The sequence below is a fragment of the Lagopus leucura genome, unplaced genomic scaffold, assembly GCF_019238085.1.
Source record: "Lagopus leucura isolate 7727_CA_CO unplaced genomic scaffold, USGS_WTPT01 Super-Scaffold_100001, whole genome shotgun sequence".
In the NCBI taxonomy this organism is placed as follows: domain Eukaryota; kingdom Metazoa; phylum Chordata; class Aves; order Galliformes; family Phasianidae; genus Lagopus; species Lagopus leucura.
This window is the reverse complement of record NW_024962262.1, coordinates 76,875,356-76,902,130: the sequence shown is the minus strand read 5'-3', so window position 1 is coordinate 76,902,130 and position 26,775 is coordinate 76,875,356. Positions and strand designations below refer to the sequence as shown.

General features: G+C 38.4%; 1 protein-coding gene across 1 annotated transcript in view; it reads right to left on the bottom strand.

Moving 5' to 3' along the window:
* LOC122177487 (amyloid beta precursor protein) overlaps positions 1 to 26,775 on the bottom strand; it is a 201,524-nt gene that overhangs the window by 77,001 nt on the left and 97,748 nt on the right. Inside the window, exons 5-6 of the mRNA XM_042866899.1 lie at positions 25,128 to 25,321; positions 7,821 to 8,023 (exon numbers count right to left, since the gene is read on the bottom strand). Of these exons, the coding sequence (XP_042722833.1) occupies positions 7,821 to 8,023; positions 25,128 to 25,321 (397 nt within the window). The remainder of the gene's footprint in view (positions 1 to 7,820; positions 8,024 to 25,127; positions 25,322 to 26,775) is intronic.

Sequence of the window (26,775 nt, the reverse complement as noted above, 5' to 3'; positions counted from 1 at the left end):
TGTGTACTGCTCTCAGAAATAGAAACAGATTTTGTGCACATACACATAACGTGCAAAAATGAAGTAATACCATCCATCAAATAACTAGTGCCAGTGGTAACAAGGAGTTAGCTCTCTGGAATCTCAGGTCAGTCATATATGTGTTACATGTGAAGATGCACTTGGACAAGCATTCTGGCAAGCACAGGGTAAGTGCATTAAGAAGAGTAAGACAGAAGCCCAGTGTTCTGGGCAGGGACTTCTTCCACAAGGCTGCCCTTGGCACATCCTTCCATCCAGCCCGCACAGGCAATCAGATTGCTTTTGCTGAGATCTAAATGGAAATTACTTCACCATACAGAGAGACAGTGTGCTGTGCAAACAGTTTATGGCCTACACAAAGATAAACAGGAGAAGTAAACTGTTTCATGACTGCCTTAATTGAAGGAATCATGCTGCTGTGTGTAGGCAACTGTCACTGCTGTCATTCCTTCCCAGTTGTGTCACCACCCTCCCTCTGTGAAGGGTTCAGAGCAGCATTCCTTAACCCCTGCTTAAGCCACCTTCAGTGCTAGAGAAACGGTCCTTATTGCTCCTGTTGCTGGTACAAATGCTCCTTCCATGCCTCTCCATATCCCTATCAATTGTGCTCAATTTAAAGAAGCCACATTTAATCTTCAGCTGTACTGCCCTAACTGAGAAGATGGGGCAATGAAGCGCGAACCTCAAGAGTCTTTCTTGGGCTAAGAAAAAATTACTGCCATCCATGTCCTGTTTCCCTTCCATCCACTGGAACTAAGTGTAGCAATTAATGCCTATGATGTATGAGCTATGGTATTTTCACAGATATTAGCAGCAAGGCAGCATACACTGCTAAATGATTCATCAAAAAATTAAAAGCTGTCTTTGCTTCATATACTAATTTTGTTGCTGAAAACTGATTAAAGATAAGATACATTCTGCCACAGTGTAATTCTATTTTAATTGTTATCACAATTTTTTAAAATCAAGAACAGTACTATGAGCTTTGCTTTGTTCTGTTTAACTGGTTCATTCTTCCCTTCCAAAGATGCATTTTTTGCCTTTGGCTCCATGAAACCAAACACAATTAAAGAGGACAAGCCTTTGGCACAATTCAGGTTCATAACTGGTCTACACTCTAACTTTGCTTTCAGATGCGTACAGTTTTTGCACCATCCTGCTGCAACAGTAAAATTTCTCTCACCTTCCCTGTGCCCTGTACCAAGGATTACAATTGCCAATTTCTTCCCTCCAAAACATTAGATTTTAAGTTATTTTTGAGATAACCAGAAGAGAATAATTCATTTTTCCTCATCAGGAGCTTCCTACACATATTCCAGCTTCCCAATGCAAAAAGGGCTGCTTCTAACAAAGCAGGGAGATGGAACTATCTCTGGAAGATAGTTCTGTGGTAAAGTTTTCTGATTTCATCTTAAATTAATACATAAAGTGATGTACTGAAAACTATATATATATATATATATTTATATAAAACTATATATATAGTTACAATCAACATGAACACTAACTGTTATTTTTTCCCTAGAAATGGATAAGCTGCAGTATCCTAGGGGAAAGCAAAAACATTTTGCAAGTCTGTGGGCATTAATTTATAGTGGCTTCAAGTAAAGAACACCCATAACACTCACTCACTAAAATGCTGGTAGTAAAGCTAATTAAAACGTATATGCATTCTACGTACTTTTGGTGATCAATTTCTACAAAGGAAAATAAAAAATATGCCTCTGAATGACATCTTAGAATTTTTTATTGCCATATCAATTGTTTCTTTGCTCCCTGAGCAAAAATTGATTTTAAATCAAAATCAAATAATTGCTTTATTTCAAAATCTCTATTGCAGGCCTGGTGTTTTTGGTTTATTTTTCTGCATGAGACTAAAACTTCTCTGTGAACACCAGCATTTTCAATAGAAGAATGTGTAATACAGCTTAAGATTCTAATAGGAAAAATAAAACAAACAAATAAACAAACATATTTACATACTTCTATCACTGCCATCATTACGATTCCTTGATATGGAGGATTTGAGTTTCTATATGATATTTAAGCAAGCTATGAAAACTTAAGAGATCTAAGAGAACTAAGTGATCTAAGAACTAAGCTCATTAAATGCTGGTACAGCCTAATTCAAACCTTAAACAGGAAATTAAATTTGATGTAATTTAAGGGAAGAGGGACAAACAGGAGGAGTTAGTAAATTAATTGAGACCTGTCTTGGAAGCTGGGTCCTATATTTAGTTTTCACTTCTGAAAGTCTTCTACCTTAATGCTACATTGGAAAGCTCTCATCATGTTGGCTTCCAAAATATCACGCACTCTTTAATTTAGCCACAGAATCTGAAAATATGAAGCCTTTTGACCTTTTCCATACTACCTGCCCTTCAAGTGTAACATTAATAATGGCAAATGCATACAACTAAATCATGCTGATGGTGTTAACCACCTCACTAGCACTGGTTATATATTTGCTTTGTCCATGGTAGTATCCATTGAAATCATGCTTCGTACCCACACAAACAAGTGATTTACTTAGCTGCTTGAGTAAAAGGGACCATAGTTCTATATTTTATATTTTACCATTAAAGAACAACGTAATCAATTAATGCATGAGAGAATAAAGGAATAAATTACTCAAATACATATGATGAAGTATACGCTCCACTTTATTACATGCTAGTACATAACATTATAAGTGGACTATTATGTCCAGGAACTGAGACTATTGCTGGAAGATATTAATACACACGTATCTCTATTAGTCTCAGTTTCTTTAATTAGCTGAGAAAAATTAGACAAGTTAAAGAATAAATGTGCACTGTTTTTCTTAGATTTTTTGTTCCAAAATGGAATGATACTGTTTTGTTCAATGAATTAATCAAAGGGAATATTTAAAGATAATTTCACTGAGACAAAGCCTCCTCGTGCTGAATATATACTTAGAAAAGGCAGCCAAATTTTAGTTTGAGTATTCAAAGACAAAAGCTAATTTCATAGGAGGTTTTTGGAATTAGGATGAGACAGCTGGGAAGCTGGCACATGTTCTAGTAATAAAGTTGGTGCGTTAGTTACACAACCACTAAAATGCTTTCTATAGATAAAGTTAAAAGAAAAAGCAAAATTAAGACTTCCAAAAGCAGACCTGGAAAATAGTCCTCCTCAAAATTGAAGACTGTACTTCCCATTGCAAGCCATTAAGACTGGATTTTTCTCTCTAATGTTTATTCTACCAACGGGGAATATTTAATGTATGAAAAAAAAAGAAAAAAATAGATATGCACTTCTAGAACATAATGCCTCACAATTTTCATGTGGAACTAATACATGAAAGCATATTTTCTATTTATTTGTGTAAAACAATTACACTTTGAATCAAGATGTCAAATACTTAGTCTTGACGGCCAGAACCGAAACAAAAACTCCCGTTTGTTTTCAAGTGTAGGCCAACAAAATGTCATGAATTTATCTATATTTTTCAAAAAAGATAGTTGCCACAAAAACAACATAATCATGTGAATATGGCAGGACACGAAGAATCTGAGGATTAGTTCAAAAGCACATTCCAGTCTTTTTACACAGCAGAGCAAAATATTAAGCTTAAATCTGCATCGATATAGTAAAATGACATTCCATCAAGGGAAGCAGGCTCCTGGAGGATTTCTTCTATCGGAATATAATTTAAGCAAAACCACACTCCGATCTTCTGACCTTACATAAGGCAAGACTTACTGTGTTTACTATTTACCACATTTGCCCTTGACCCAAAATATTAATAATATACTGCTTTTCCATCAACAAGACTAGTAAATCATAAAAAAGATTTCTCCTTAATTGCAATATATTCTGAAGTATTCTGTTGCAGTGGAATAGCGGTGCTTTAAATTATAACGTTTAACCAAAAGCTATCAGTTATTTTAATGCAAATCCATTAGGCTAATTTTATCAGATCCTGCTCATATGTTACAGTAGATTATCATTCTTAATGAAAATCTCATAATAAAACACAGCGGAGTTAAATTAATGTGCGCTATTTGGATAGCAATGTGTGAGTGCTTTTTAATATGGAATACATCCACACATTATCATTTTCCAAATACAGCATACTGCACAGCCTTGATGGAAATGAAAAACAAGAAAGTATTAATTTAAAGGCAAGTTAATAACATTTCAAATCTAGTTAAAGCTATTAAAATTTTTAATATTATCCCCAAATTTACAGCTAATGGGTCTAGCCACCAGGGTTAACCTGCCTTGCCTTTAAAATACTGTCAATGAGTGGATTTCAAGTCTTTTAGACACATAAATCTGCAGGGGTAAAAAAAAAAAAAAGAAAAAAAAAGAAAAAAAAAGAAAAAAAAGTTTAGTACGCTAGAAATATACTAGATCAATAAAGGTAGGAGCTATAACACAAACATCAGGCTAGTTTTCTCTTGCTAGGAAGCCAGCATATGATCTCCTGCTTGCAACTTCAGATTGCAAACACAGTAAAAATACCATGTCAAGCATCAGTGATAAAATTGTTTCTTAACTGTTTACAAAAATTGAGTAGAATTAGAGAATACCAAACTGATTGCTAAAGGGCAGCACTACATATTAGAGCAGGCAGGTCAAGCTTATGCCAAATCTTCCACATTTGCTAATGTGCTTCCACAGGTATGAAAAGAAGCTGCCAAATGTTTTTGCAGGCTGCTGCACTGACCCCACTGCCTTCCTTTAAATGAGACCTGACTGACTACTACGCTGACAGGAAGCATTACATCCAAACTGCTTATTCTTTGTTGTAAGCCAAGAGACACTGATTTCTTGTATCACCTACTATGCTGAAGGTGAGCAGAAAAAAAATCACAAACAATTGCACATGATTGAAGAGCAGAGCAACTGCTTATTCAGTCACACACTGTAAGAATTACCTGGAGCCTGGATGGCTCAGGAACAGCTCCACAAAATCCGCTATGCAGCCAGGACAGCATACAGCCAGGACATCTGTTGCTTACACATGGCCACCAGAAAAAGCCACCTCCCTCGCTCCGTCTAGAATCATAGAATTGCTCAGGTTGGAAAAGACCTTAAAGATCATCAGTCCAACCACAACCTAACCATCCTACCCTAACTCTAACAACCCTCCGCTAAATCATGCCCCTGAGCACCACATTCAAACGGTTTTTAAACACATCCAGGGATGGTGACTCAACCACCTCCCTGGGGGAGCCTATTCCAGCTCTTAACAACCCTTTCTGTAAAGAAGTTTTTCCTAATATCCAACCTAAGCTTACCCTGGCACAACCTGAGGCCATTTCCCCTCGTCCTGTGTGGAATCAAGAGCCATCGATTTCTTGCAGGCTTTATAAAAAAAGCCACACTCTCTTGACCACAAATTCAGTGATAACATGTCCCAATGACCAACAGAGATAAATACATATTTTTATTAACTCTGTGGATCCCTGCAACCTCAGACTCACCATCAGCTAGATTTAACACCTCAACTCCAGCAAGAGCAGACCTGGAAGTTCGAATTCAGTCTGCTGCCCTACTCCATATGAACTGAGAGTAGGAATGGTCCCTCAGGAAACGCAGGAAAGTGAATAATGCCAAGTACTGTGCTAGGAAAAGTTTATCCGCATTTTTAAATAAAGACTGTAGCTTATAAAAAATGAATGAAAAGACTGTCCTGTCAGTGACCTCGCTCACTCTCTAGACAAGATCATAACTTCCTTTTCACGGGAAAGAAGATTGCAAATAGATGCACTATTGCTATTTTGGTCACTATTTATTAAAGTATGTACAGAAATAAAATCGTCTGACAAACTGGTTCTACAATAGTACTAGTTGTCTTTAAAGTATAACATTACATTATGCTTTTCAATTATTTACAGCTGACGGCAGTTATTGCATTGATTTGGGAGAGAAAGGACTCAATTAGACATTAATTTATGGTTTTAGAACAGTTGGTCTTTGTTGATTTCAGGTTGAAAAGCAAAGCTTCTAAAATGGGACAAATCTACACATTGTGCTCTTTAATGCTATGACTTGGTACTAGCCACAGCTTCATAAACTCTACATAAAACTAGCTGTGCCTGTGAAGAGCATCCTAGGACACGTTTTATGAACGGTGGATGCTTACTGCAGAAGCTTCTGCACGGACCTGCTGGCAGCATCAGGAGGACACGGAGCCCTCAGGGAAGTGTTCTCTCAAGCACAGCAACAGAAGTAGGAGTAAGGGCTAAGATGATAAATTCTGTGGGACATAAACAAGCATTCTGCATGGTGCAGCTCAGTTGAATGCACTCAGAGCCAGCCTCAGCACTCTCCATGCCACAGGAAGGCTGGAGGTCAGAAAGTATGAAGGGCTGGGACAGAGCTGTGCCAGGAATTTATATTGTTAGCAGACAGCCCTCACCTCATCTGCAGCAATAGGTATTTTTCTCTGCTATTCTCATTTCTCTGTGGTGAAAAATTTTAGACTTGGGAGAAAGAGGACAATAGCTTTTCATTGTAGCCAGCAAGCATGTACATTTCTAAGGGATTTTTAAAAGGTGGCTTCAATAGTTTGCCTCTTCTTTTTTGTATTTTACATTCATATTATTACATATTATTTTCCTGAAGGCTAAACATCTTAACCTTGTAGAAATGTCAGCCTCAGTAAAGAAACGAGCTCTACCTAATTTGTCCTCACTTCCACTCATCCAAAATCCCATTAAAATGAAGTGCTCTTTTTTTTTCCCCCTCCTCCTCAATATTCATTTTCCATTCAGAACAGGGCATTTTATTCCCAGGTGGTGAAAGCTCACATATGGAAATGTATTTAATTGGTTTAAAGACTTAAATATAATCTCTTCCCACTCCATTCTCACTGAACTGGCTCTCCAATAATTGAGCAAAACACTCAACAGACAGTTATATAAGACAGAAAGACACAAGACAGCTTCTCCAGCCTTAGAAAGACATTTTTGCCAATCATTTTACTAAAGCATTAATGCTTTTGATGAGAGAGCTTACCTACACAGACACTGAATTTTAGAAAAACTAAGTGAAGAAAGACTCCCTTTTCCAAGGCATTTCTCTTTGGCACTCTTCTGTCACAAGCACATGTGAGAAATCACAGCCAGGAGCCCTCTGCTCCCTCTTTCCTTACCTGCTCTGCCAAGCACACTACCATGGATTCCTGTCTGGTCTCATTTTGCCTTCGCTTCCTGCGAGTCCCAAATTCTCTCTTTTTTTTTAATCTCATCTTCTGCCACCATCTCCAGCCCTTACTGGTAGAGCTGTAAGTGCTGCAAAAAATCACTATCTATTTTGCAGATATTTACATCATATTCTACTGTTCTTATAAAAATAGTAACTTAAGAACAATTCATTTAAATACATATTGTAGGATAAGTGTGGCCTTTAAAAATACTGTGCTGCTTTGACTACTGACTGGGGTAAAAGGTGCAAGTTCCTGCTTCGAACTGACACACTATTCTGAAACAAATGCAAAACATCCCATACACAACTTTTCTGTGTTAATTGCTACACATGGCAGTCAAGTTATTGAATGGTACTTCAACTGAAAAAAAAAACCAAACAAACCAGAAACACTTCTTCCGTTACTATTCAAACCATACACAATGACCAAACACTTCCAAAGAATATTTGTAATGGAAAAGGGGAGGGGATTAAACTTGCAAATTACAGAAGACGAAACAAAATGATGCTGCAGCTTAGAGTATTTTGCTATTTGGAACATTTCTTGTCATAAAGAGCAAGTGTACAAAGCAGTAGGAACAGTCTTCCAGCCACAAGCTAACTGCCCATGAATTTACCTCTGACAACTTCTTCCACGGACTCTGTAGTTGTGGTAGTAGTGGTCGCAATACTGGTAGTTCTTTCTGTTGCTTCCTCATACTCTTCCTCTGTCTCTTCAATTTCATCACCATCATCATCGTCATCATCATCAGCATCTTCATCTTCCACAACAGTTAGCTCCTCATCTTCCTCTGGTTGTTCTTCTACTACCTTATCATCGCTAAACAAAGAAGATTATAATGATGAGTTGGCAACAATGATTCCAAAGTGCTAAGTGAGACATTTTATAGGCTACGCTGTAAGGACAGGAAGATGTTTCCTCATCTCCCTCTTCCACCTTTAAATAAAACAACATAGATAGTCAGGGACTCTGAAATGTCACAATGAATGAGAAATCAGAGGGGGAAAAAAGCATTAGCAATGCTGTGAGAAAACTTGCAGGATACCAGACTGGAACTCCTCTTTGTACACAGGGATGGAAAAAAGAATTCTCATCAGCAGTACCATATTTTGACAGCTGAATAACACTCCAAATACGCTTGCTTCACTCTGCCATCAACAAATCAATTTGTAGTCTGAAAAAAGCCCAAATTAGCCCAAAATGCACTCAGCTCATACACAGATGAAAGCAGAGAGTTCCTCAGGATTTTCTCACCCAGGAGACACCTAATTCAAAGACATGCTGTGGGCTACTTTGCCTGTCATCCTCAGAAGACAACTCAGTGTCAAACCAAGCATCCAGCTGACCCTTAATTGTCTACAAATGACTGTTTCATTCTGCTGTTACAACAGTATCCTGTGAATAGAAAAGCCACTATTAAGGGAGTTGTGGACAAAGCAGTTTCCACAAGGTTTAGTGAAAAGACATTGTTCAAATTTTTTGTGGGAGGGAGGGGGTAGCTGACACACTGCTGCAATTCATTCCTCAGCTGACTGTTGCTAGCTCTTCTCTCTGTGGTTTTGTGTTCTTCAGGCACCTCAAAGCATGCAATGGACACAGCAGCAACACTAAGGACCTAATTATCCAGAAAGAGAGAAGAGCCTTCCAGTTTTGGCCCTCTGTACAAGAAGCATTGACCAAATGCTGAAGTCTGCAGGGTTTTCCTGATAAGACTGCTCTCTTAGCCAGTAGGCGGCCGCTCAGCATGGCAAGCTCAGAGAAGCTACACTGCAAGGCCTATGGTACTATGGTACTAAGCTGCCACATAGCGGATGGGGCCCTGGGCAACCTGATCTGGTGGTTGGCAACCCTGCCCACAGCAGGGGAGTTGGAATTAGATGGTCTCTGTGGTCCTTCCAACCCAAACCATGATTGTATGAAATGTAAGCACACATCTGAGCTCATGAAGAAACCTCAAATTATTGGGCTAAACCTCATAATGTATCACAGGATCCTAAATGATCCTAAATGACAATTCCTGCAGCAATGTAAAATCTGCAGGAGTTCAATCAGTTTTCAGCACTAAGAAGGAATACTGCAGTCAGTTACCAAACATGTTTGGTGGCTTTAATGCATCAAGAAGATTAGGATTGCTCACAATTCTGAATGATATACAGGCAATAGGCCAAAATACATATACTTACTGACTGCCATTGCTGTTTTTGGAAGATTTCCTAACTCAGCACCAGCTGTAGGAAAGTCTCACATTAGTTAATCTGTCCTCTTCTTGAAATTCACTGCTAATGAGTAAATTATCCTTAAATATTCAAACACACAGTGACTTTTTATCATACACAAGAGGTTTTGCATCTTTTTTTTCATGGCATCACATATGCTTGAACAGCCTTTTGTTTGACGTTAACACCTTGCCTCTCACACTTCATTTTGAAGACTAAGACTGTAACGTTTCACTTTACAATATGTTGTCCAGTACAGCTTTGAGAGTAAACTCAGAGCAAAAAAGAGGATAGTCTTTTAAAAAGTGTTGGGAAGAAATTAGGAAACAGTGAAAAGAATCTTGTATGCCACAAGCACGATTACTAGGAATAAGTTAAGACTTCATACAAACAAGCATGCATTCTCTATTTCTCATTCCCAAAATAACTGGCCTTTCAAAACACAGGAAAGAATTAAATAATGCAGCTTTCCACTGAGTGAAGCCTAGGCAGGCTACAAAAATGGGAACAGTAAAACTAAATTGCAGAAGAGTCTGCAAAAGTGATTTCTGTTTACATGGTAAAGACTGAAAAAGGGACAAAATCACCAGGTTCTTCTCTTAGTTTTTCATTTCAAAGAACTAAATTAGAAATTCCAGCAATTCTACAATATGGTCTTCCTCCGGCATTCTAATCTCAGTATTTCCAAAATTACCATCTTCATTCTTAGTAAATCCTTTCGAAGCAACAGAATTCTTCTGTTTCCATTTCAAAACATTAAACCTTTTTAGGAGCGTGAAATAATTGCTACACATACACCGTTACCTTTGAATAGCCAAAGGGAGATGAATTTTTAAGTTCTAATAACTGTTTCTGATCTCCAAGCTAAGGAGTTTCTAGTCTTGGCTACCTACAGACATTCAAACTAGATGTGCTGAGTATAAGGCACTCAGATTTTGATCTAGAGCATCAGACAGACTATGCCTTTCAACTTCACAGAAAGCTACTCTCTCTTTCTTTCTTTCTCTTTCTCTCTCTCATTTGAGCTAAAAATACAGGAACTTTTAGGAAAGTGCAATTACTTTTCATTTTCCTTTCACATAAATGATTACCCTCAGATACTGGCAAGTTCATAAAGTTAAAAAAAATAATAATAAAAAAACCAACCCTGAGTCCAATCACTCAACACCTCACACTAATGAAACAAACAAACAAACAAAAAGGAAAGTCAATTAGTCATACGGAAAGCTACTTCAAAAATAATTTGTATGCATGCATCCAATAACCATCTGTTTTTAGCTACACAGCAATTAACTATGTCAGTCTCCAGCATGGACACTACTGGAAACTTGGTATCAAGGCCAAGCTTTTCCTGTTAAGGGGGGTCGTGATGGAGACAGGATGCAAGAAGAAAATTCTCTATATGTAGCAGTTGCTTCAGCTCACCATCACAGTAGTCCCTGGTTTCCTATCTAGCAATTTATCAGAAGGAAATAGGGAACCTGACTACAGGTTGCCCCAACCTGCATCCCCTTTATGAGTTGCTCCTTGCTCCAAGAACTGTACATCAGAGAAGGTTGTTTTTGCGTGATTTTTTTTTTTTAAAGCAGGAATAATGGAAGACTACAACAGTCAAAGCTGACAGGATCAGGCTCCTGAAAATATTCTAAAAATCTTCCAAAAAAGATTTTTTGTGCTAGATTCTTGATACTATTTGTGATCATTCCTAAAAAACTGCATCTGTGCTAGCAACACATATGGCAAGATTCAAATCACAGAAATGGTATTTTGCAGGATTTATTTTACTGCAAAGGCTACAAGAAAAAGGAACAATAAAAACACAATAAAAGTGCTTTTGCCGTTGATTTTGATACCTAAATGGAAACATAAGCCTTGCTATATACTTGTAGAAACATGATACCTGAAATTGGGCTCTGCAAGGTTTTCTCTTCCCTATTAGTCCTGATGTTCAAAGAAGAGTGGAAGGGGAAAAGTGCTTTGCACTTTCTCAGTAGGATTCTCCTTCAGTGAAACTGAATACCAGAATGGGACTAGTATTATGCTCAGCTACACAACACAGTAACACAGAGCAAACCACTCGAATATAAAACAGTGAGGGACATACCCTAGCGAGCTCTAACAATAAAAAAAGCAACTGTTTACATCAGAAATCAATGCAAGTACGCTAATTCATGCTCTCCTAAGACTCAATCACAGCACACATGCTAGCAGTGCAAGCAGAAAATAACATCTGCTAAGAGATAACAGTCACAACATGATCAAGAAAAGCAATAATGTGTGAGTAGCTTAAGATCACTCTTCAGGGGCCAAGGGCCACTGGTGAGGAGGAAGAATCCCAGTGTTTGCCAGTAAGGGGACACTGAGCCTTACCCTTCAAGATAGGTTTAGTGTCTATAAACAACGCTAAGTCCCAATGGATCTCTGTCACAAAGACAGGAGCTGGAGTTGGCACTTCTAGTATTATGAAAGGTACTACACCTCCTGTAACACAACAAGAATAACTATCTTAGGTTTATTTCTTTGGACTTCATTGTTGTTACTATTCTGAGTCTTCCTCAAAGAGCACAAAGAGGAACAACAGAGGAATTAAGTTATACTTCAGCTTTTGGACCGATGTGTCTACTTTCTGAATGGTGCCAAAACCTCCCTGCTGCACACTGCATAAAGCTCTGTTTCTTCATGTCATACCTCATGCTCCAGAACCGTTTCACATTTCTCCATCAGCACCTGCACAGTGCTGTTTCCCACAGATACAGTGCCTCACAGTTTTTGCACACCTCTCACCTCAGCATCCACCTTCTTCCAACAGAAGCTTACTACAAGGTGAATATGGATGCTGGTATTTTTCTCAGAAATCTTTGAGTTTTAATATATGTAGCAGGTGTGCTTAATTCCCATTATTACATTTTACCTTCTTTGCTTTACGAGTATGTCTCAGTTTTGTTTCTTCTTTGCAGTACCTTAACATTTCCATATATTCCCTCGATGCCATTCCAGGCAGGGTTTTATTAGCACTACAGACTGAAGTGTTTCATTTAAAAGACACTGTTGACATTTTGCCTTAGCTTAAGTGCCACTGGTGACAGCATTTTTCAAAGTCTGCTCAAAAAATATTTCTTGATACACTGACAAGTTCACAGATTTGTAAAGCCATATTATCATCATCTAAATTTAACAATTCAGCAGTAAACAATGGAGGTTAATTCTGAGGCTTGAACACAGGCATGAAAATATTTGCTATTTTCATACAAAACATCACTGTACCTCATTCTGCTGTCAGCAGAGACTTCTGGCAGACCAGGCAGCACCACTTCCTTTAATAGTGGACACAGAGGTCACCAGCGGCTTTGAACCTCCTGCTCCTATCTCCCCACATATGGGATATTAAAATTCATTCCTTTATCATGGAAATAAGACTTCCTTCAAGCATCCAAGCAGTGCAGTGCGTTGTTAAAAGGAATAATCTACATTCCTATGTGTGATGAAACACATTACTTCAAGTTTGGCAGTTGTAGTACTATTTTTGATGCAGCAGAGGCACTGGAGTTTCAGGCAGCCCTAAGAGGTAGCAAGTTCCATTTCCAGCACTGATATAAATAAAAACATACCAATGGGCATATTTCTGTTTCTAGAAGACATACCACCGTACAGCTACTTTCAATATGTATCTAGGCACATAGTTACAAACAGTGCTTAAAGCACAGTTCTGTTTATGCATATCTAATAACTTTCTTTACTTAATCCATCACTTCAGTAAGAACTGACACCAACATATTGTTTATTCACTTCACTCAGAATTGAGCATATTCCCATTTCTTCTTGAAGACAAAACTGGAAGACTGGTAAAAGGAAACAAATGAATTATGTTCACTTACTGATCAAGAACTAAGAAAAAGAAGATGAAGGTTTGATTTTAGTATTCCATACAATGTCCCTACAGTGGAGACAAAAACAAAATACAAATAAAGAGAGCAATTAGTTTTCTTTCCAACTGTGCTTTAGGACTCATGGGACTTCATCACAAGCTATGTTTTAAGAAGAGATTTCTGTCTGTAATTATTACCTTCAGACAAAAATTTGGCAAAGCTTTCAATTGCCAATAACAAATAACTAAGAACTAATTAGTAGTTTGGGGAAGTGCCTCACACCTTGGTTTGCAATAAACTCTCATCCATTTGGCACGATTTTGCCAAATAACAACTTGAACATACTTCATCACTAGGTGAAAAAGGAATGAAAAGGTGTGAGAGACAGATGTTTTGAAATCTGAAAAGATTAGCATTCACTAGACTTCTGAAACTATTTTAACGCAAATAGATTCCATCTGCACTGTGGTTGTTGTTTTGTTTTTCTTTTTAGCCATCAAAACTGAGTAACTAGAATCAGATTCATTAAGGTTGGAAAAGACACATTAAGATCATCCTTCCAACCATCAACCTACCACCAATATTGCCCACTAAACAATGTCCTTACTACTACATCTATGCTTTCCTTAAACACCTCCAGGGAAGGTGACTCCACCACCTCCCTGGGCAGCCTGTGCTGCTGCCTCACTGCTCTTGCTGAGAAGAAATGTTTTCTAACATCCAATCTGAGCCTCCACTGGGTGCAGCTTGAGGCCACTCCTCTCATCCTCTCACTGTCACCTGGGAGAAGAGGCTGACTCCCACCCTCGTCACAACCTCTTTTCAGGCAGGTGTAGAGATGTTACGTTGGCTCTAGACAGCCACAGGAATTAATACATGACAGACAGCTTCCTCACATAAGCTGCTGCCTTTGCTCTTCCAGCTCAGCAAGGGAAGCTGGGAGTCATTTATGAATCCTTAACTCTGACAGCTGCAGGTGCCACCATCCCGTGCTTTTCTATAGCCTCTTCAGGTCTTTTCAAATGAACTTCAGGAAACATGAGACAGGACTGGATTTTCAAGTATTCAGTCTGTGTACAACTTTGCTTCTACCAGAAGACTAATGATAAACACAGATATGCATTCTAGTATATAGGAAAGATGCAGAGCATAAAGCTCTTTAAATGTGAGTTTGGAAGTAGATCCAGCTGCGAACCTCTTAAGAGTAAATATCTTCACAGAAAACACAAAACAGGAACACAGAAGAGTATGACAAATGCTTGGAATCCAAACAAAATGAGTGCACTTGACCTGGCCTAATTACCAGGCTTTTGATTAAAAGCAAATTAGAAAGCTAACAAGCAAGGAAACAAATTTCCTCACAATATGCAAGTCAAAGGTTTGGGCATTTTCCATTAGGCATTTACCTAGCATTTATCCGAAGCATGCATTCCTCTGACTGAAGGATGAGTTTTCTCACAAACCAGGTTTGAACCTACCACTGCACACACTGCATTCTTCTCAACAGTGCCACTAATTAAACATATGACTCAACACAGGAACTACTTAAAGCTCAAAACTAAGCCAAGGGTGCACTTAGGAACGTGAGTGCTCACATCACTGTACTTCCTAATATTTAATTTTGGTGTACTACTTGACTTCAAGGTAAAAGTAAGTATATTAGCCACGTGAAACTGAGCACCAGAGGAGTAAATGTGAACAAGAGTAACTTTGTTTTAGTGTAGATGAGGGAAAGTCAAAACCAAGCACAAAATGAAGATTTCAGCATTCACCTTGAAAGTATAGGAGGAGGGAGTTGCACCAAAAATGTCTTTTTCCCTCAAGTGCTGGGACAGGGTGGGGCAAAACAGCAGGACAGGAACTAAACTGTGATGTAGCCATGAGATTAGGCACAGTTCCAGGACAGAAAAGGGTTATGCCAGACCCCCAGTCAACTTATCTGGTCTTTTAAATGGCTTATTGGCATCAAAGTGTGTAAAATTACAGTGATCTACAGAATCAGAAGTCCAACCCGCAAGATACCTTAGCCATGTTTCTGCTCTGCCTGGTAAATGACCCCAAAAGCAGAAACTGCATAAAACTCCCTTAGTTATTTTCATTAGGCCTGGATTAAGCTATGCAAATAAACTAGATATCTCACAACATGAAGAAATGATGTGACATTTGGGCACGTATGAACACTTTTTAAGGTACAGATAAAATTTTAAGAATTCAGATGGGCATCTTCTACCGTATACCAAATCATAATGAGAGATTCACACTGCTTAGCATTTTTGCAGCATTCATTTTGTAAATTCTAATTATTTTCCATTTTCCCTTTCATTTTTCCTTACTCTTAGATTGCAATTAAGTATATTTTCACCTATCCTAACAGAAAAAAAATAAAAAATGAACTAAGCTATTTCACAGTATTACACAAGCTGCTTTTGAATTCTTAAGACTTTACCAAACAACAGAATTATGTGATTTTTAATGTCTCTCATCTTCCTGATTTTACAGTGTTTGGTTTTTTTTACCTTTACACATAACAATGATAACAAAAAATTGTCTGCTTTCATTAATTCCAGTAGAAAGAGTAAGAAATTGCACTAAAGATCTTTTAATCTCATTTTTAAACAGAACATCTTATAAAAGGCAGAGAAACTCAAAACTAGAAATGTGTTTACAAACACATAAAATCCATCAGAATCACAGAGCCTTCTGAAATTTAATAAATAATAAATTCAAAATCCTGACAGTGGAAGATCATTAAGACTGAATGTGATGGAAGACGGCAGGGTGAAGGTCGTCTGCGTCGCCCTATTTCAGCCAGCCTGAGAATCAGCAGGAACCCCTGGATCTGTTACAAAACACTTGTTTCTGTAAAACCTCTGCTGTAATTAGAAGGAACTGTTCAATGTCTCTTTGTCTAACCTGCTATCTCACAGCTTATCTGAGGTACTCAGTATGAACTATGAACCAAATAAGTACATGCTTTGTCTGTGGAATTCTTCATCTCAGTACCCTCACATGGCAACTACGTCCCAAACTGCAAGAACATCTTTGTTTTACAATTGGGAAAGCAAACAAAAAATGCCAGAAGCACATAGGCACCCTGGATGCTCAATTTGTTTCCTAACATTTTTCAAAGAACATGCCATCTTAACTTTTCTAAATGCACCTATCACCAGCATCCTCTGCAAGCATCCAGACTTCCTGCTGAGGGGATCCCCTTTACTCATACAGTCAGACTAAGCTCTTCACCAGGTCAGAATTTTACTGTTTTAACCTTTTCTTATTCACTCAAGTCACAATTTCACTGCTATTTTTTCTCAGCAGTGATAAAAACAGAGATCGCATGTGAAGAAATAGCATGTTATCATGCAACGAGAGCCAAAAACATTCAAGATTAGAAATATCTTCCGTCAGCAAAATAGAAAAGTATTTACTGTTTCCATCCATATATTTGGAAGTATGTATGTAGCCTGTCTTAAAATGTGGAGAAAAAAAGTATTAACTACAGAAAAAGCTCTACTACACGGCATTTGTAATAGCACAGCCTCACAAGAAATGGAATTCTTAAATTTCCACAAAGCATCCTAATACTAATTTCATATTTCTAGTGTAGACCACAGTAGCAACCTCCATCACTGAAAGGTAAAGGAGAGAAGGAACTGCTGGCTAACTTTGTGGAGGAATATCCAGTTATGAATCCATTGGCACACAGATATCCTGGTGTGAAAATACATGCTGAAAAACCCAGATGCAAATTTCTCACTTCCAAATATTTTTTCACAAAGAATACACAGCACACTGTGATGGAATGGTACATATCTTTACGTCACAAGAACTTTTCGGAACATCTAGGAGAAATGTCAGAACAGTTTATTGGGCTGCTTACTACACAAATGTATACAGGGAACCTTTCGCTCCAACATTTGAGTGTTGGACAAGTGACAACATTTTTGCTTAAAACGCTTTTGCTTATTACTTAAAGAAATAACTGCAAGAAATGACTTCATTTTTTTGAGGTCTTAAAAACAACATCCCTCTCTCAAAGTCTACAATTTATTAAATATCCAAATTTGACACCATTAAATTCCTTAAAAAAGGCTGAACATTCATGTAAATCTTATAGACGGATTGCACAGCTAGCAAACTGCTCTCATAAGGGGTCACAAAAGCATGGATATATCCTACTCATCACTTTCTCAATTAGATTAATTCTCTCCGCCCATAGTCTCATCCATCATTTCTGTTAAGGCTTTATACTCAAATGGTGATTAGATTTGCCAACTCAGCATCGATGCAATTACCTCCCAGCGCAACACGCTGTTTCATCAATTCCATTGAAATTTCTTGTCCTAAGAAGAAATCCAACACTTAGCACCCTGTCTAGAGTCGTTAACACTCCTGTGCTTTCTGAATTTTAACAACATCCACACGAAAAAGAACAAAATGCTATTAAAAGACATTGTAAATTATCTAAGTATTAAGAAATTGTCTACATGAGAGACAAAAACAATTAATGTAAGGATGTAAGACACAGTATGCTAATGGCATACTGAATATGCTAATCACATACAGAATATGCTAATAGGACAAAATACTTGAAAAGATATTCAGCATAAGCAGTAATATTGTGCCTATTACTTGATAGCGACTTAAATTTAGAAAGAAAAGCAATTAAGTTTTATCATGAAAATACTTAGAAAAACAGAAGTTCTTAGATAAGCTGTACCATTAATATCAGCTGTGTTAAAACAATATTTTCAGATGTGTTTTATAACAGGTATAAGATGCTTTGTTATTCCAGTTTCTAACTACAAACATTAAGGAGATATGAACTTCTGACCAATTAGCTGAAATACTGTTTTTCAAAAATCACACCACCTTCCACACCCTCTCCCCTCCATTAACTCCATTTCTTTAAAATACCAATTTGGCGATGGACAATTCTTATGACATCAAGTTCACCTATTTCAACAACTGCTGTTAATCTCTATTGAACTAAATCTGGGGAGGAGGGCAATTAATAATAAGCAAGTTTGTAACTTCTTGTGTACATATTAGATCACTGACCCACAATTAAGAACAATTTGTATTACGATAGTCAAGGAGAACACTGTCTCTGGTTGCATCCCTCCCTGCTCTTGTGTCACAGATGGCCAAACTCCCTTCAAAGCAAACCCTGGACCACTGGCATGAATTTCCATTTCCTGAACATTTCAGGGGTATACACAGCCTGTTGGCACAGCACAGAAAAAGGGAAATCTTGTTTATCCACACAAAAGCAAGTAATTTCCTGTTTCTAAGTCAGAATCTGCAGTCCAGACCCTTTGTCAGTTTCAGATCTACTTCAACTTTACTTGTGCTTCAGGAGTGGATGCAATTAGTTTTGATGTTTTTTTTCTCCCAAGAATCATTTAGAAGATTCCCACTGGAGGATTTCTCACTGACATTTTAGAAATTGGCTTTCCAATTTAATGAAAGAGCTTACACAGAAGATAATTCGTTGTTTATTTTAATGCAAGTAATATGATAGCTTGAAAACAGATGAATACTCAACAGAGACAAAACGTTTTGTTTTTCCTCCAGTGACTATTTCCAACAAAGAATTTAGCATCAGCACCTTCCTTTTTCTCAATTGATGTCACTGTTTTTAGCTTTCCAATACCAAAACCTTCAGGACTCCAGATATCCTATTTCTATATTCTTAAGACATATGTTCTGGGCCCAGAACTGGTTCCAGTTAAGCTACTGATTTTTCACTCAGCACTGCAGGACAACACTAACAGTAGCAATGATGGGAGGAGGGAAGAATGGACAAGACACAAAATGGCATGGCACACTAGCTAAACTACGAGTGAACCTGTAGAAATTGAAGGGCTTAAGAAGCAGTAGGAATCTCATTCCTAAAGCCCTTGCAGCCCTACACCAGCAAGTGTGCACAACCAGCCAGCAGGCTGAGCCCCCCTCAGACCTGCAGCTGGTCCCATGAGGATGCTGGAGACCCAGCTCCCACGCCGCAGCAGCAGAGGTGCCCATCCACATACAGGAGCCTGCCTCGCTGCACATGCACTCACAGGAAAGGTGCACAACACACGAGGCTGAAGGCCTGACCACTGAGGTCCTCCAGAGAAGTGAAGCAGAAATCTCTCCCTGAAATGGGGTGACCTCATTGCAGCCCTCCAGTACCTAAACGGAGCCTATAAACAGGAGGGGAGTCAACTCTTTACAAGGGTAGATAATGGCAGGACAAGAGGAAATGGTTTTAAGTTGAAGGAGGGAAGATCTAGGTCAGATATCGGGGAAATTCTTTACTATGTGAGGTACTTGAACAGGGTGCTCAGAGAGGCTGTGGATGCTCCGTCTCTGGTGGTTTCAAGGCCACGCCCTGGGCAGCCTGGTCTAGTATTAAATGTGGAGATTGGTGGCCCTGCATGTGGCAGGGGGTTGGAGATTCATGATCCTTGAGGTCCCTTCCAACCCCGGCCATTCTGTGATTCTATGAAATGGGAGGAAGCAACTAGTTGACATCACCACTTTCATCTTCTCCATGTTAGAGATCAGTTTCTTTCTTCCAGAGGTAGTTCAAATGCCAAACAGACTGAAGAATTAGTCAGATTTGTAAATAAGAAAGATTGATAAAAAGTAACAGCTCTTGCCTGGACAAAGTCTCCAATTGCTCTGTGATACACAGACCCAAAGAAGGGAGTCATGTTGGAATTGCTCATAGTTCCACCTAAAGTAGGCAAGACAAATTTTCAAGCACGGAAATGACAAAAGCCCATAATATTTGGCTTCTAAAATTATTATATCGACTCTTGTATACTCAACACCTCTTGCCTACTACAATTACTTGCTACATGTCGCTGTTTAACTCAGGAATTTTTCATAAATATTTTCCACAAGTAGACAAATTGCCTGTCTGGCCTGTGTAGCTTCTGCCAAGGTAACAGCATAACATACCAGGAGGACTCTGTGCTGCTGCAGCAGGTCAGGGCACTAAATGACTGTGGCCAATTTAAACGCACAGACTGATTTAATGACAACACTCCAGGGAATATCCATTGTAACTCATTTTATGTTAACTTGCAGGCATTTATGAAAAGAAGACAGTAGGTAAAACCATGCATTGATATCTTTGTACCACTTGAGTCACAAAGGTATAAAGTGAAAGAAACAAAATGCACGGCTCCTCCATGTCAAGAGAGAGTCTTTGTAAAGGTACTCAGCAGAGCAGTTTTATAAGCCTCTGCTACTTTTATTCCCCGAGTGCTTGCAGAAAACAGATAATTAAAAGCACAATGTCTGACCTGGAAACAATTCAGCATAGGAGTCACATATACTATGCTGTTTTCATCATTAGGAAAAAATGTCTGGTTTTAAAAGCTTTTCAGGATTGTCTGGATTATGGGTGAAGGAGACAAGAAATTTCAGTTTTTCCAGATGCCTGCCATTGGAAAAAAAAAAAAAAAAAAAAAAAAAAAGTTCTTTGAGATAGCAAAAAAAAGTATATATAGCTTTAACCATTTCTTTTGCAGCATGTGGGAGATGAGCACTGCAAAACCAGGACACAACATGACCACCGCCTTATACAACATAAATTATTATTTGGGTTTTACTTCACAGATGCCTAATTTTCAGCATAAAATGGATTGCATTCCTTTGAATTATTTACTGTAGCTTTAAAAATCCTAAGGGCAGGTATGAATAAGCCATAAAACTTCGCTTGGCAGAAGTTTATGAGAAACTGTAAACCAAGCCCTTACAAAATACACAAAGCACTACAACACATTTACTACACTACCCAAAACATTAAATCAGGCTGAACATACATTATGAACATACACTGAACAGACAGAATTAATTTGGCTTGACCTGTCAAGGAAAAAAACAATGAGAAAATTAAATCCTCTATTTTAAACCTTGAAAATAAATTCAGATAGTCTCATAAAATGACATCTGACTGAATTTAGGACACTATCTTGTCCTTCTGAGCCATGAGACTCATGTCCTGAAGAAACACTTTCTATATAACCCTCAACATTGCACTTGTTTCCCTAGTGTAACAGAGTGATACTGACAGTAGCCTATTTTGCAGATTGCAAGGAAAGCCCAGGAGGTCTGATACACAGTGATGAGAAGACGAGAAGAAGCATGCGTGAAAGTGTGTGGATAGAGAAGATCTTAAGTTTTCAGCTCAACCACCACTCCTAGAGATGTTCAGCTTGAGGTATCAAGGACAACCAAAAGCTCATAGCAAGTGTCCAGGTATGGGCAGGAGGCCATGAGGCTGTGCTGAGTTCTCAAGGGCAGCCAGAGCTTGTAGGTCATTTGACTGAATTGCAGCTATAAATGGAGATCTCTGCAGCTACACTGAGAACCCATACCTGCACCTGGCTGTCCCTCAGGCAGTCTTCAAGGTAAGTTTAATTAAAGTATGGATAACAGCAAGGAACACCACTGAAAATGGCTTAGTAGCACACTATTTCAGGACTAGCACGACACAATTTCAAAAGCACAGCAGATCTCCATTTTGGCCTCACTGAAATTTGCCATATCCATCACGGCAGAACATCCTCCATCCCTTTCCCAAGCACTACCAACAAGTGACGCACTGACGCAAGCCATGTCCTTTTCATGCTGAGGTGCAGGTCAGTCAGACTCACATTGGTCAGTACATCCATTTGTGATGATGTTGTAGCTCAAAATGCCTCCATACACTCTTATAATGGCATGGATTAATCCTATAGTCAGGGTCACCAGTAACAGAATGGTCTCCACCCCACTGCAAGGAATGAGTTCTGTTCCAGCTGTACCACTTGCCAATTCTGAGCAAAAAAGATACTAAAATGCCTATGGCAAAAACTTCTGAGGTTAAACCACACAGGCAGATCTTAATGGAACAACAAAAACCACAGAAGTCCTCATGCAGTACTGGCCTGAAATCCTGACTTCTGGGTAGAATCAGAAAAATAAATCAGCTCAATAAGAGCTGCAATAGAAATTCTGCAGAATGCCAACAACAAATCCAGGGCAAAGTGGAAGGTTTCAGGCTGAGACAGACATTGTCAGTGCAAGATCAAACATTTATCACAAGCACAAATATAGGCTGGGCAAAGAATGACTTGTGAGCAGCCCTGAGGAGAAGGATTTGGGGATGTTAGTTGACGAAAGACTCAATATGAGCTGGCAATTTGAGCTTGCAGCCCGGGAGGCCAACTGTATCCTGGGATGCATCCAGAGAGGCATGACCAGGAGGTCAATGGGAGGTGATTCTGCCCCTCTTCTCTGCTCTTGTGAAACCCCCACTTGAAGGGGGTTTGGAACTAGATCATCTTAAAGGTCCTTTCCAATCCAAACCATTATATGATTCTATGATTTAAGATGAAAAATAAAAACTTCAGTAGATATTTCAAACAATGTGGCTTTAATAGCATAAAATACTGGGAATTCAGCATTGAAAGATATCCTCCTGTACTATTGCCTTCCCTTCTCCTTTGTTCTTCACAATCAGCTTAGCACTAAGGCATATATATACTTATTAAAACATATGTTTTTATATGCTTGGATGGATATACATACAAATAAAAATATACAAAAATATACAACATTTGAACTACCACCTACTACTGCATGAAGAATTGAGGTTTTGCTGTGTTTTTGGTTTTTTTTGTTTTAAATATGATTAAATTTCAAGAGTATTTCTGTTTCCAGTACACATGGTTTAAAGGCCGTTTGGAAGCTGAAGAGGCAGCAAGAAATACGAATGAGTCAGTATAAGAGAACTACAAATTACTTGGCTCTTCATCTGCAGTTGAAGTACAAGTGCCCATAAAAGGATCTTTTCATTTTTCTTTTGTATGCACATGTACTGGAGGTGAAGAAAAAAAAAAGCAATATTTGCTTGGAACTTCAGAAATTGCTTGAAATGCAATTCCAGCTCCTATTCCCGGAGGATAAAGAACTTCTGAAGTTATTCCTGAACTACTCTCTTCACATATTAAATTGCTTCAAGAAGAACAAAACAGAAGAGTAAGGTAAATGTTCTGTGACAAACATGAAAAAACAGAAATAAATTGCTTTATAAACAAAACAATTTTATATACAACCTTGTGTGCTCTTCCATTTGAAATATTTTAGGAAACTTTGAACTGATACATGAAAGTTGTATGTACAGATATAATAATAACTATATACAATATATAGATATAGAGATAAAGTAGATCAAACACAAGACAGATCTATCTTATCTATCATACATATATGATATATATATGTGTGTATATATATATCTATAAATATATATATATACACACACACACATATATATATATATACAAAGGAAAAAGCAAATCAGGATGAAGTATATGCTAATTTCATACTCTAAGAGAACATTTTATAATCATAGATCAAAGAAAACAAAGATGTGAGACACAGCAACATTCCAAAGGTTAGTTTGCAAATCACACCAAAAGGTTATTAATCATGACATTTTGATAACTATTGGAAGCTTAGGTCAGAAAAAAAATCCTGAACATTGGGAGAGGGAATATACAATGTTGCCTGATAGAGATTTCTTGCTTCCAACAGCTCATGCCATTCGCTCATCTACTTACAAGAGAAGACTGAAAATTACAGTAGGAAAATATTCATTTTAATTAATCTTCATTTAAATTTGTAAATTATTTTTACTTACTGCATTTTTCAAGAAGAACTCTTCCTTACAACACAAACTAACACCTTGTCAGGGAATATTTAAATGCCCATCATGAAGAGTCTTCCTAACTTTTCATTATCTTAATGTCATCTCTTTACACCATATTACAGCAACTTAATTTCTGTCCTTCACCTCTACCCTATTCCTGAGCTTATTTTCATCAAGATTATTACAAAGTCCAAACTCACAATTACAAACTGTTAACTTTCTGCATTAAACACTTCATTTGGTCCCAGTTTGCCTTCATGGTTCTCCGTGAGATTGCTTATAATTTGACTCAAGTTTTGGATTTGCCATCACTATGTGCAAAAACTGCAATAATCACCACGTAAGAAGCAGAAGCGCTGCATTCTCTAACCTTTTTAGTACAGTACGAAATGTTCACATCTAGGGAGTACAAAGATAATTTGTACTTAAATATTGGTTTTATGAAGAAACTCATCTTCCAGTACTGGTTTGAATTCAGTTCTCTGCTCTCACAACTGCTATCTAACGTGCTAAAGAGAGCTGCATGAAAAGTTCTTGACAGCACTGGACCACTCAATCACAACACTGTCAGAACTTACATTTGGGTCAAAATTAACATATGTGCATAGGGAATGTCAAAAGGCAAAGATGAGTATGGTATGGAATAGCTGCAAGGGAAACCTCATTCTCCAGCAGAAGCATATTAATTAGTCTTACTGTCAAAGGCTAGACGTTAAAACAGATTTTCTTCTATAACTCACACTAAGAAGTTAACAGCAGAAAACAACACAGCTAACGCCTATTATAAATGAAGATATTTCAAAGTCTCCAACAGCGATGGCAGCCAAAATATCTGCTGCAATGCCCCCAGACTGCACAGGAAGCATGTTAGATAACAGTATTTGTCAATTAGTAGTCAAGAAGTCATGCAATTAAGCATTTTCATATAAATATGGCAATACTTCTAACCGAAAAAAAAAAGATAAAAGCATAACATGTGCAATAACTGTATGAGCAATAAGCTTTTATGTGGAAGGTTAAAAAAAATTATTTTAGCCACTGTAGCTGCAAATTCACTTATAGAAAGGAGTCTCCCTTCAACAATGAGGTCTTTCAGACAGATTTTTGGCATATCTTGTAAGATCATAAGGGGAAAAAGCCACTCCTACCTTCCATCTGCATAGTCTGCATCTGCGCCTCCCCACCAGACATCTGAATCATCATCTTCAGCATCAGCTGAGTCAAGATTGTCGCTTTCCTCTGCTAACGGGCAGCAAACAAATTCCACACCACGAAACTTGTCAATTCCACAGGGCAGCAGCATGCCATAGTCATGCAGATTCATACTCTTCTCACTACAGGACTACAGAAAATAAAGTAACAACATTGTCATGAAGGAGGCTGGAAAAAGATGTCACTAATCTCAAGAGAAAATAAGGGGCCATGTACAGCTGTAGGAGGTTGAAGTTGGTGAGCTGCACGTTCCCTGAATTTTGAAACATGACTTAAGTCATCACCTCTGCATTTACTGCTTACACTGTTGGTAGCTCCCTGCCTGTGTCTGCATTGAGCTGGCAATGTGTGCTTGCAGCACAGACAGACAACCATATCCTGGGTTGCATCTAGAGAGGCAAGGCCAGCAAGTTGAGGGAGGTGATTTTGCCCCTCTACTCTGCTCTCTTAAGACCCTATATGGAATATTATATCAAATTCTGGTGCCTCCAACAGAAGAAAGACATTGAGCTGCTGGATTGTGTCCAGAGCAGGGGCATAAAGACAATCAGAGGGCTGGAGCACCTTCCCTATAAGGACAGTCTGAGAGAGTTGGGGCTCTTCAGTTTGGACAGGAGAAGGCTCCAAGGAGACCTTATAGCAGCCTTCCAATACCTGGAGGGGGCCTACAGGAAAGCCGGGGAGGGACTTTTTGTAAGGACATGCAGTGACAGGATGAGGGGAAATGGCTTTATACTAGAAGAGGGCAGATTTAGACTAGAAATTAGGAAGAAGTTCTTCACTGTGAGGGTGGTGAGACACCGGAACAGGTTGCCCAAAGAAGTTGTGGATGCCCCCTCCCTGGAGGCGTTCAAAGCCAGACTGGTTGGGTCTTTGAGAAACCTGGTCTAGAGGGAGATGTCCCTGCCTATAGCAGGAGCCTGGAACCAGGTGATCTTAAAGATTCCTTACAACCCAAACCGTTCTGTGACCTTTGCAAGCAGCAAGACCTTCCTTCCCCTGCTCTTCTATCTTTGCCTGTATGGAAGGACTTATCACCTCCCACATACATGGTGACACAATATGCTCCTGCTCAAAATTCTCACATGTTCTATTTCACATAAAACCTTAAGGCAGAATGCTTATTTGTCTTCCTGGGCTATTAATGCTTTTAAACAGTTCACTGCAAGACAGATTTACATTTAAAATTAGAATTTCTGTACATGAAGGCTGGTGCCTTAAACACTTATTTTAAGAGGCCAATGTATATATTAGATATAGATATTATATAGATACATATTAGCAATTGTAATACTAAGTTCATTTCTGTGTTCAGTTAAAATACTGAAAATTTGAACTCTGTGCTTGACTGCAAGATGGCTTTGTACAGTTCTGTGTTTCACAAGGTCTCTTAAACTTTTATGCTGAACTTCACATATTGCATCCTGAGGCCCTGTGAAGTAGCTGGCATAGGAATATGACACCAACTGATGGTAGCAGTAAAGGCATAGCCTTCATCAATTAAAGTTTATCAGTTAATCTTTAGCTCCAGAGCAATAGTTGCAAGGAAAGCCAGATGAGGCAGAAAACACCGTGGGTAATGGA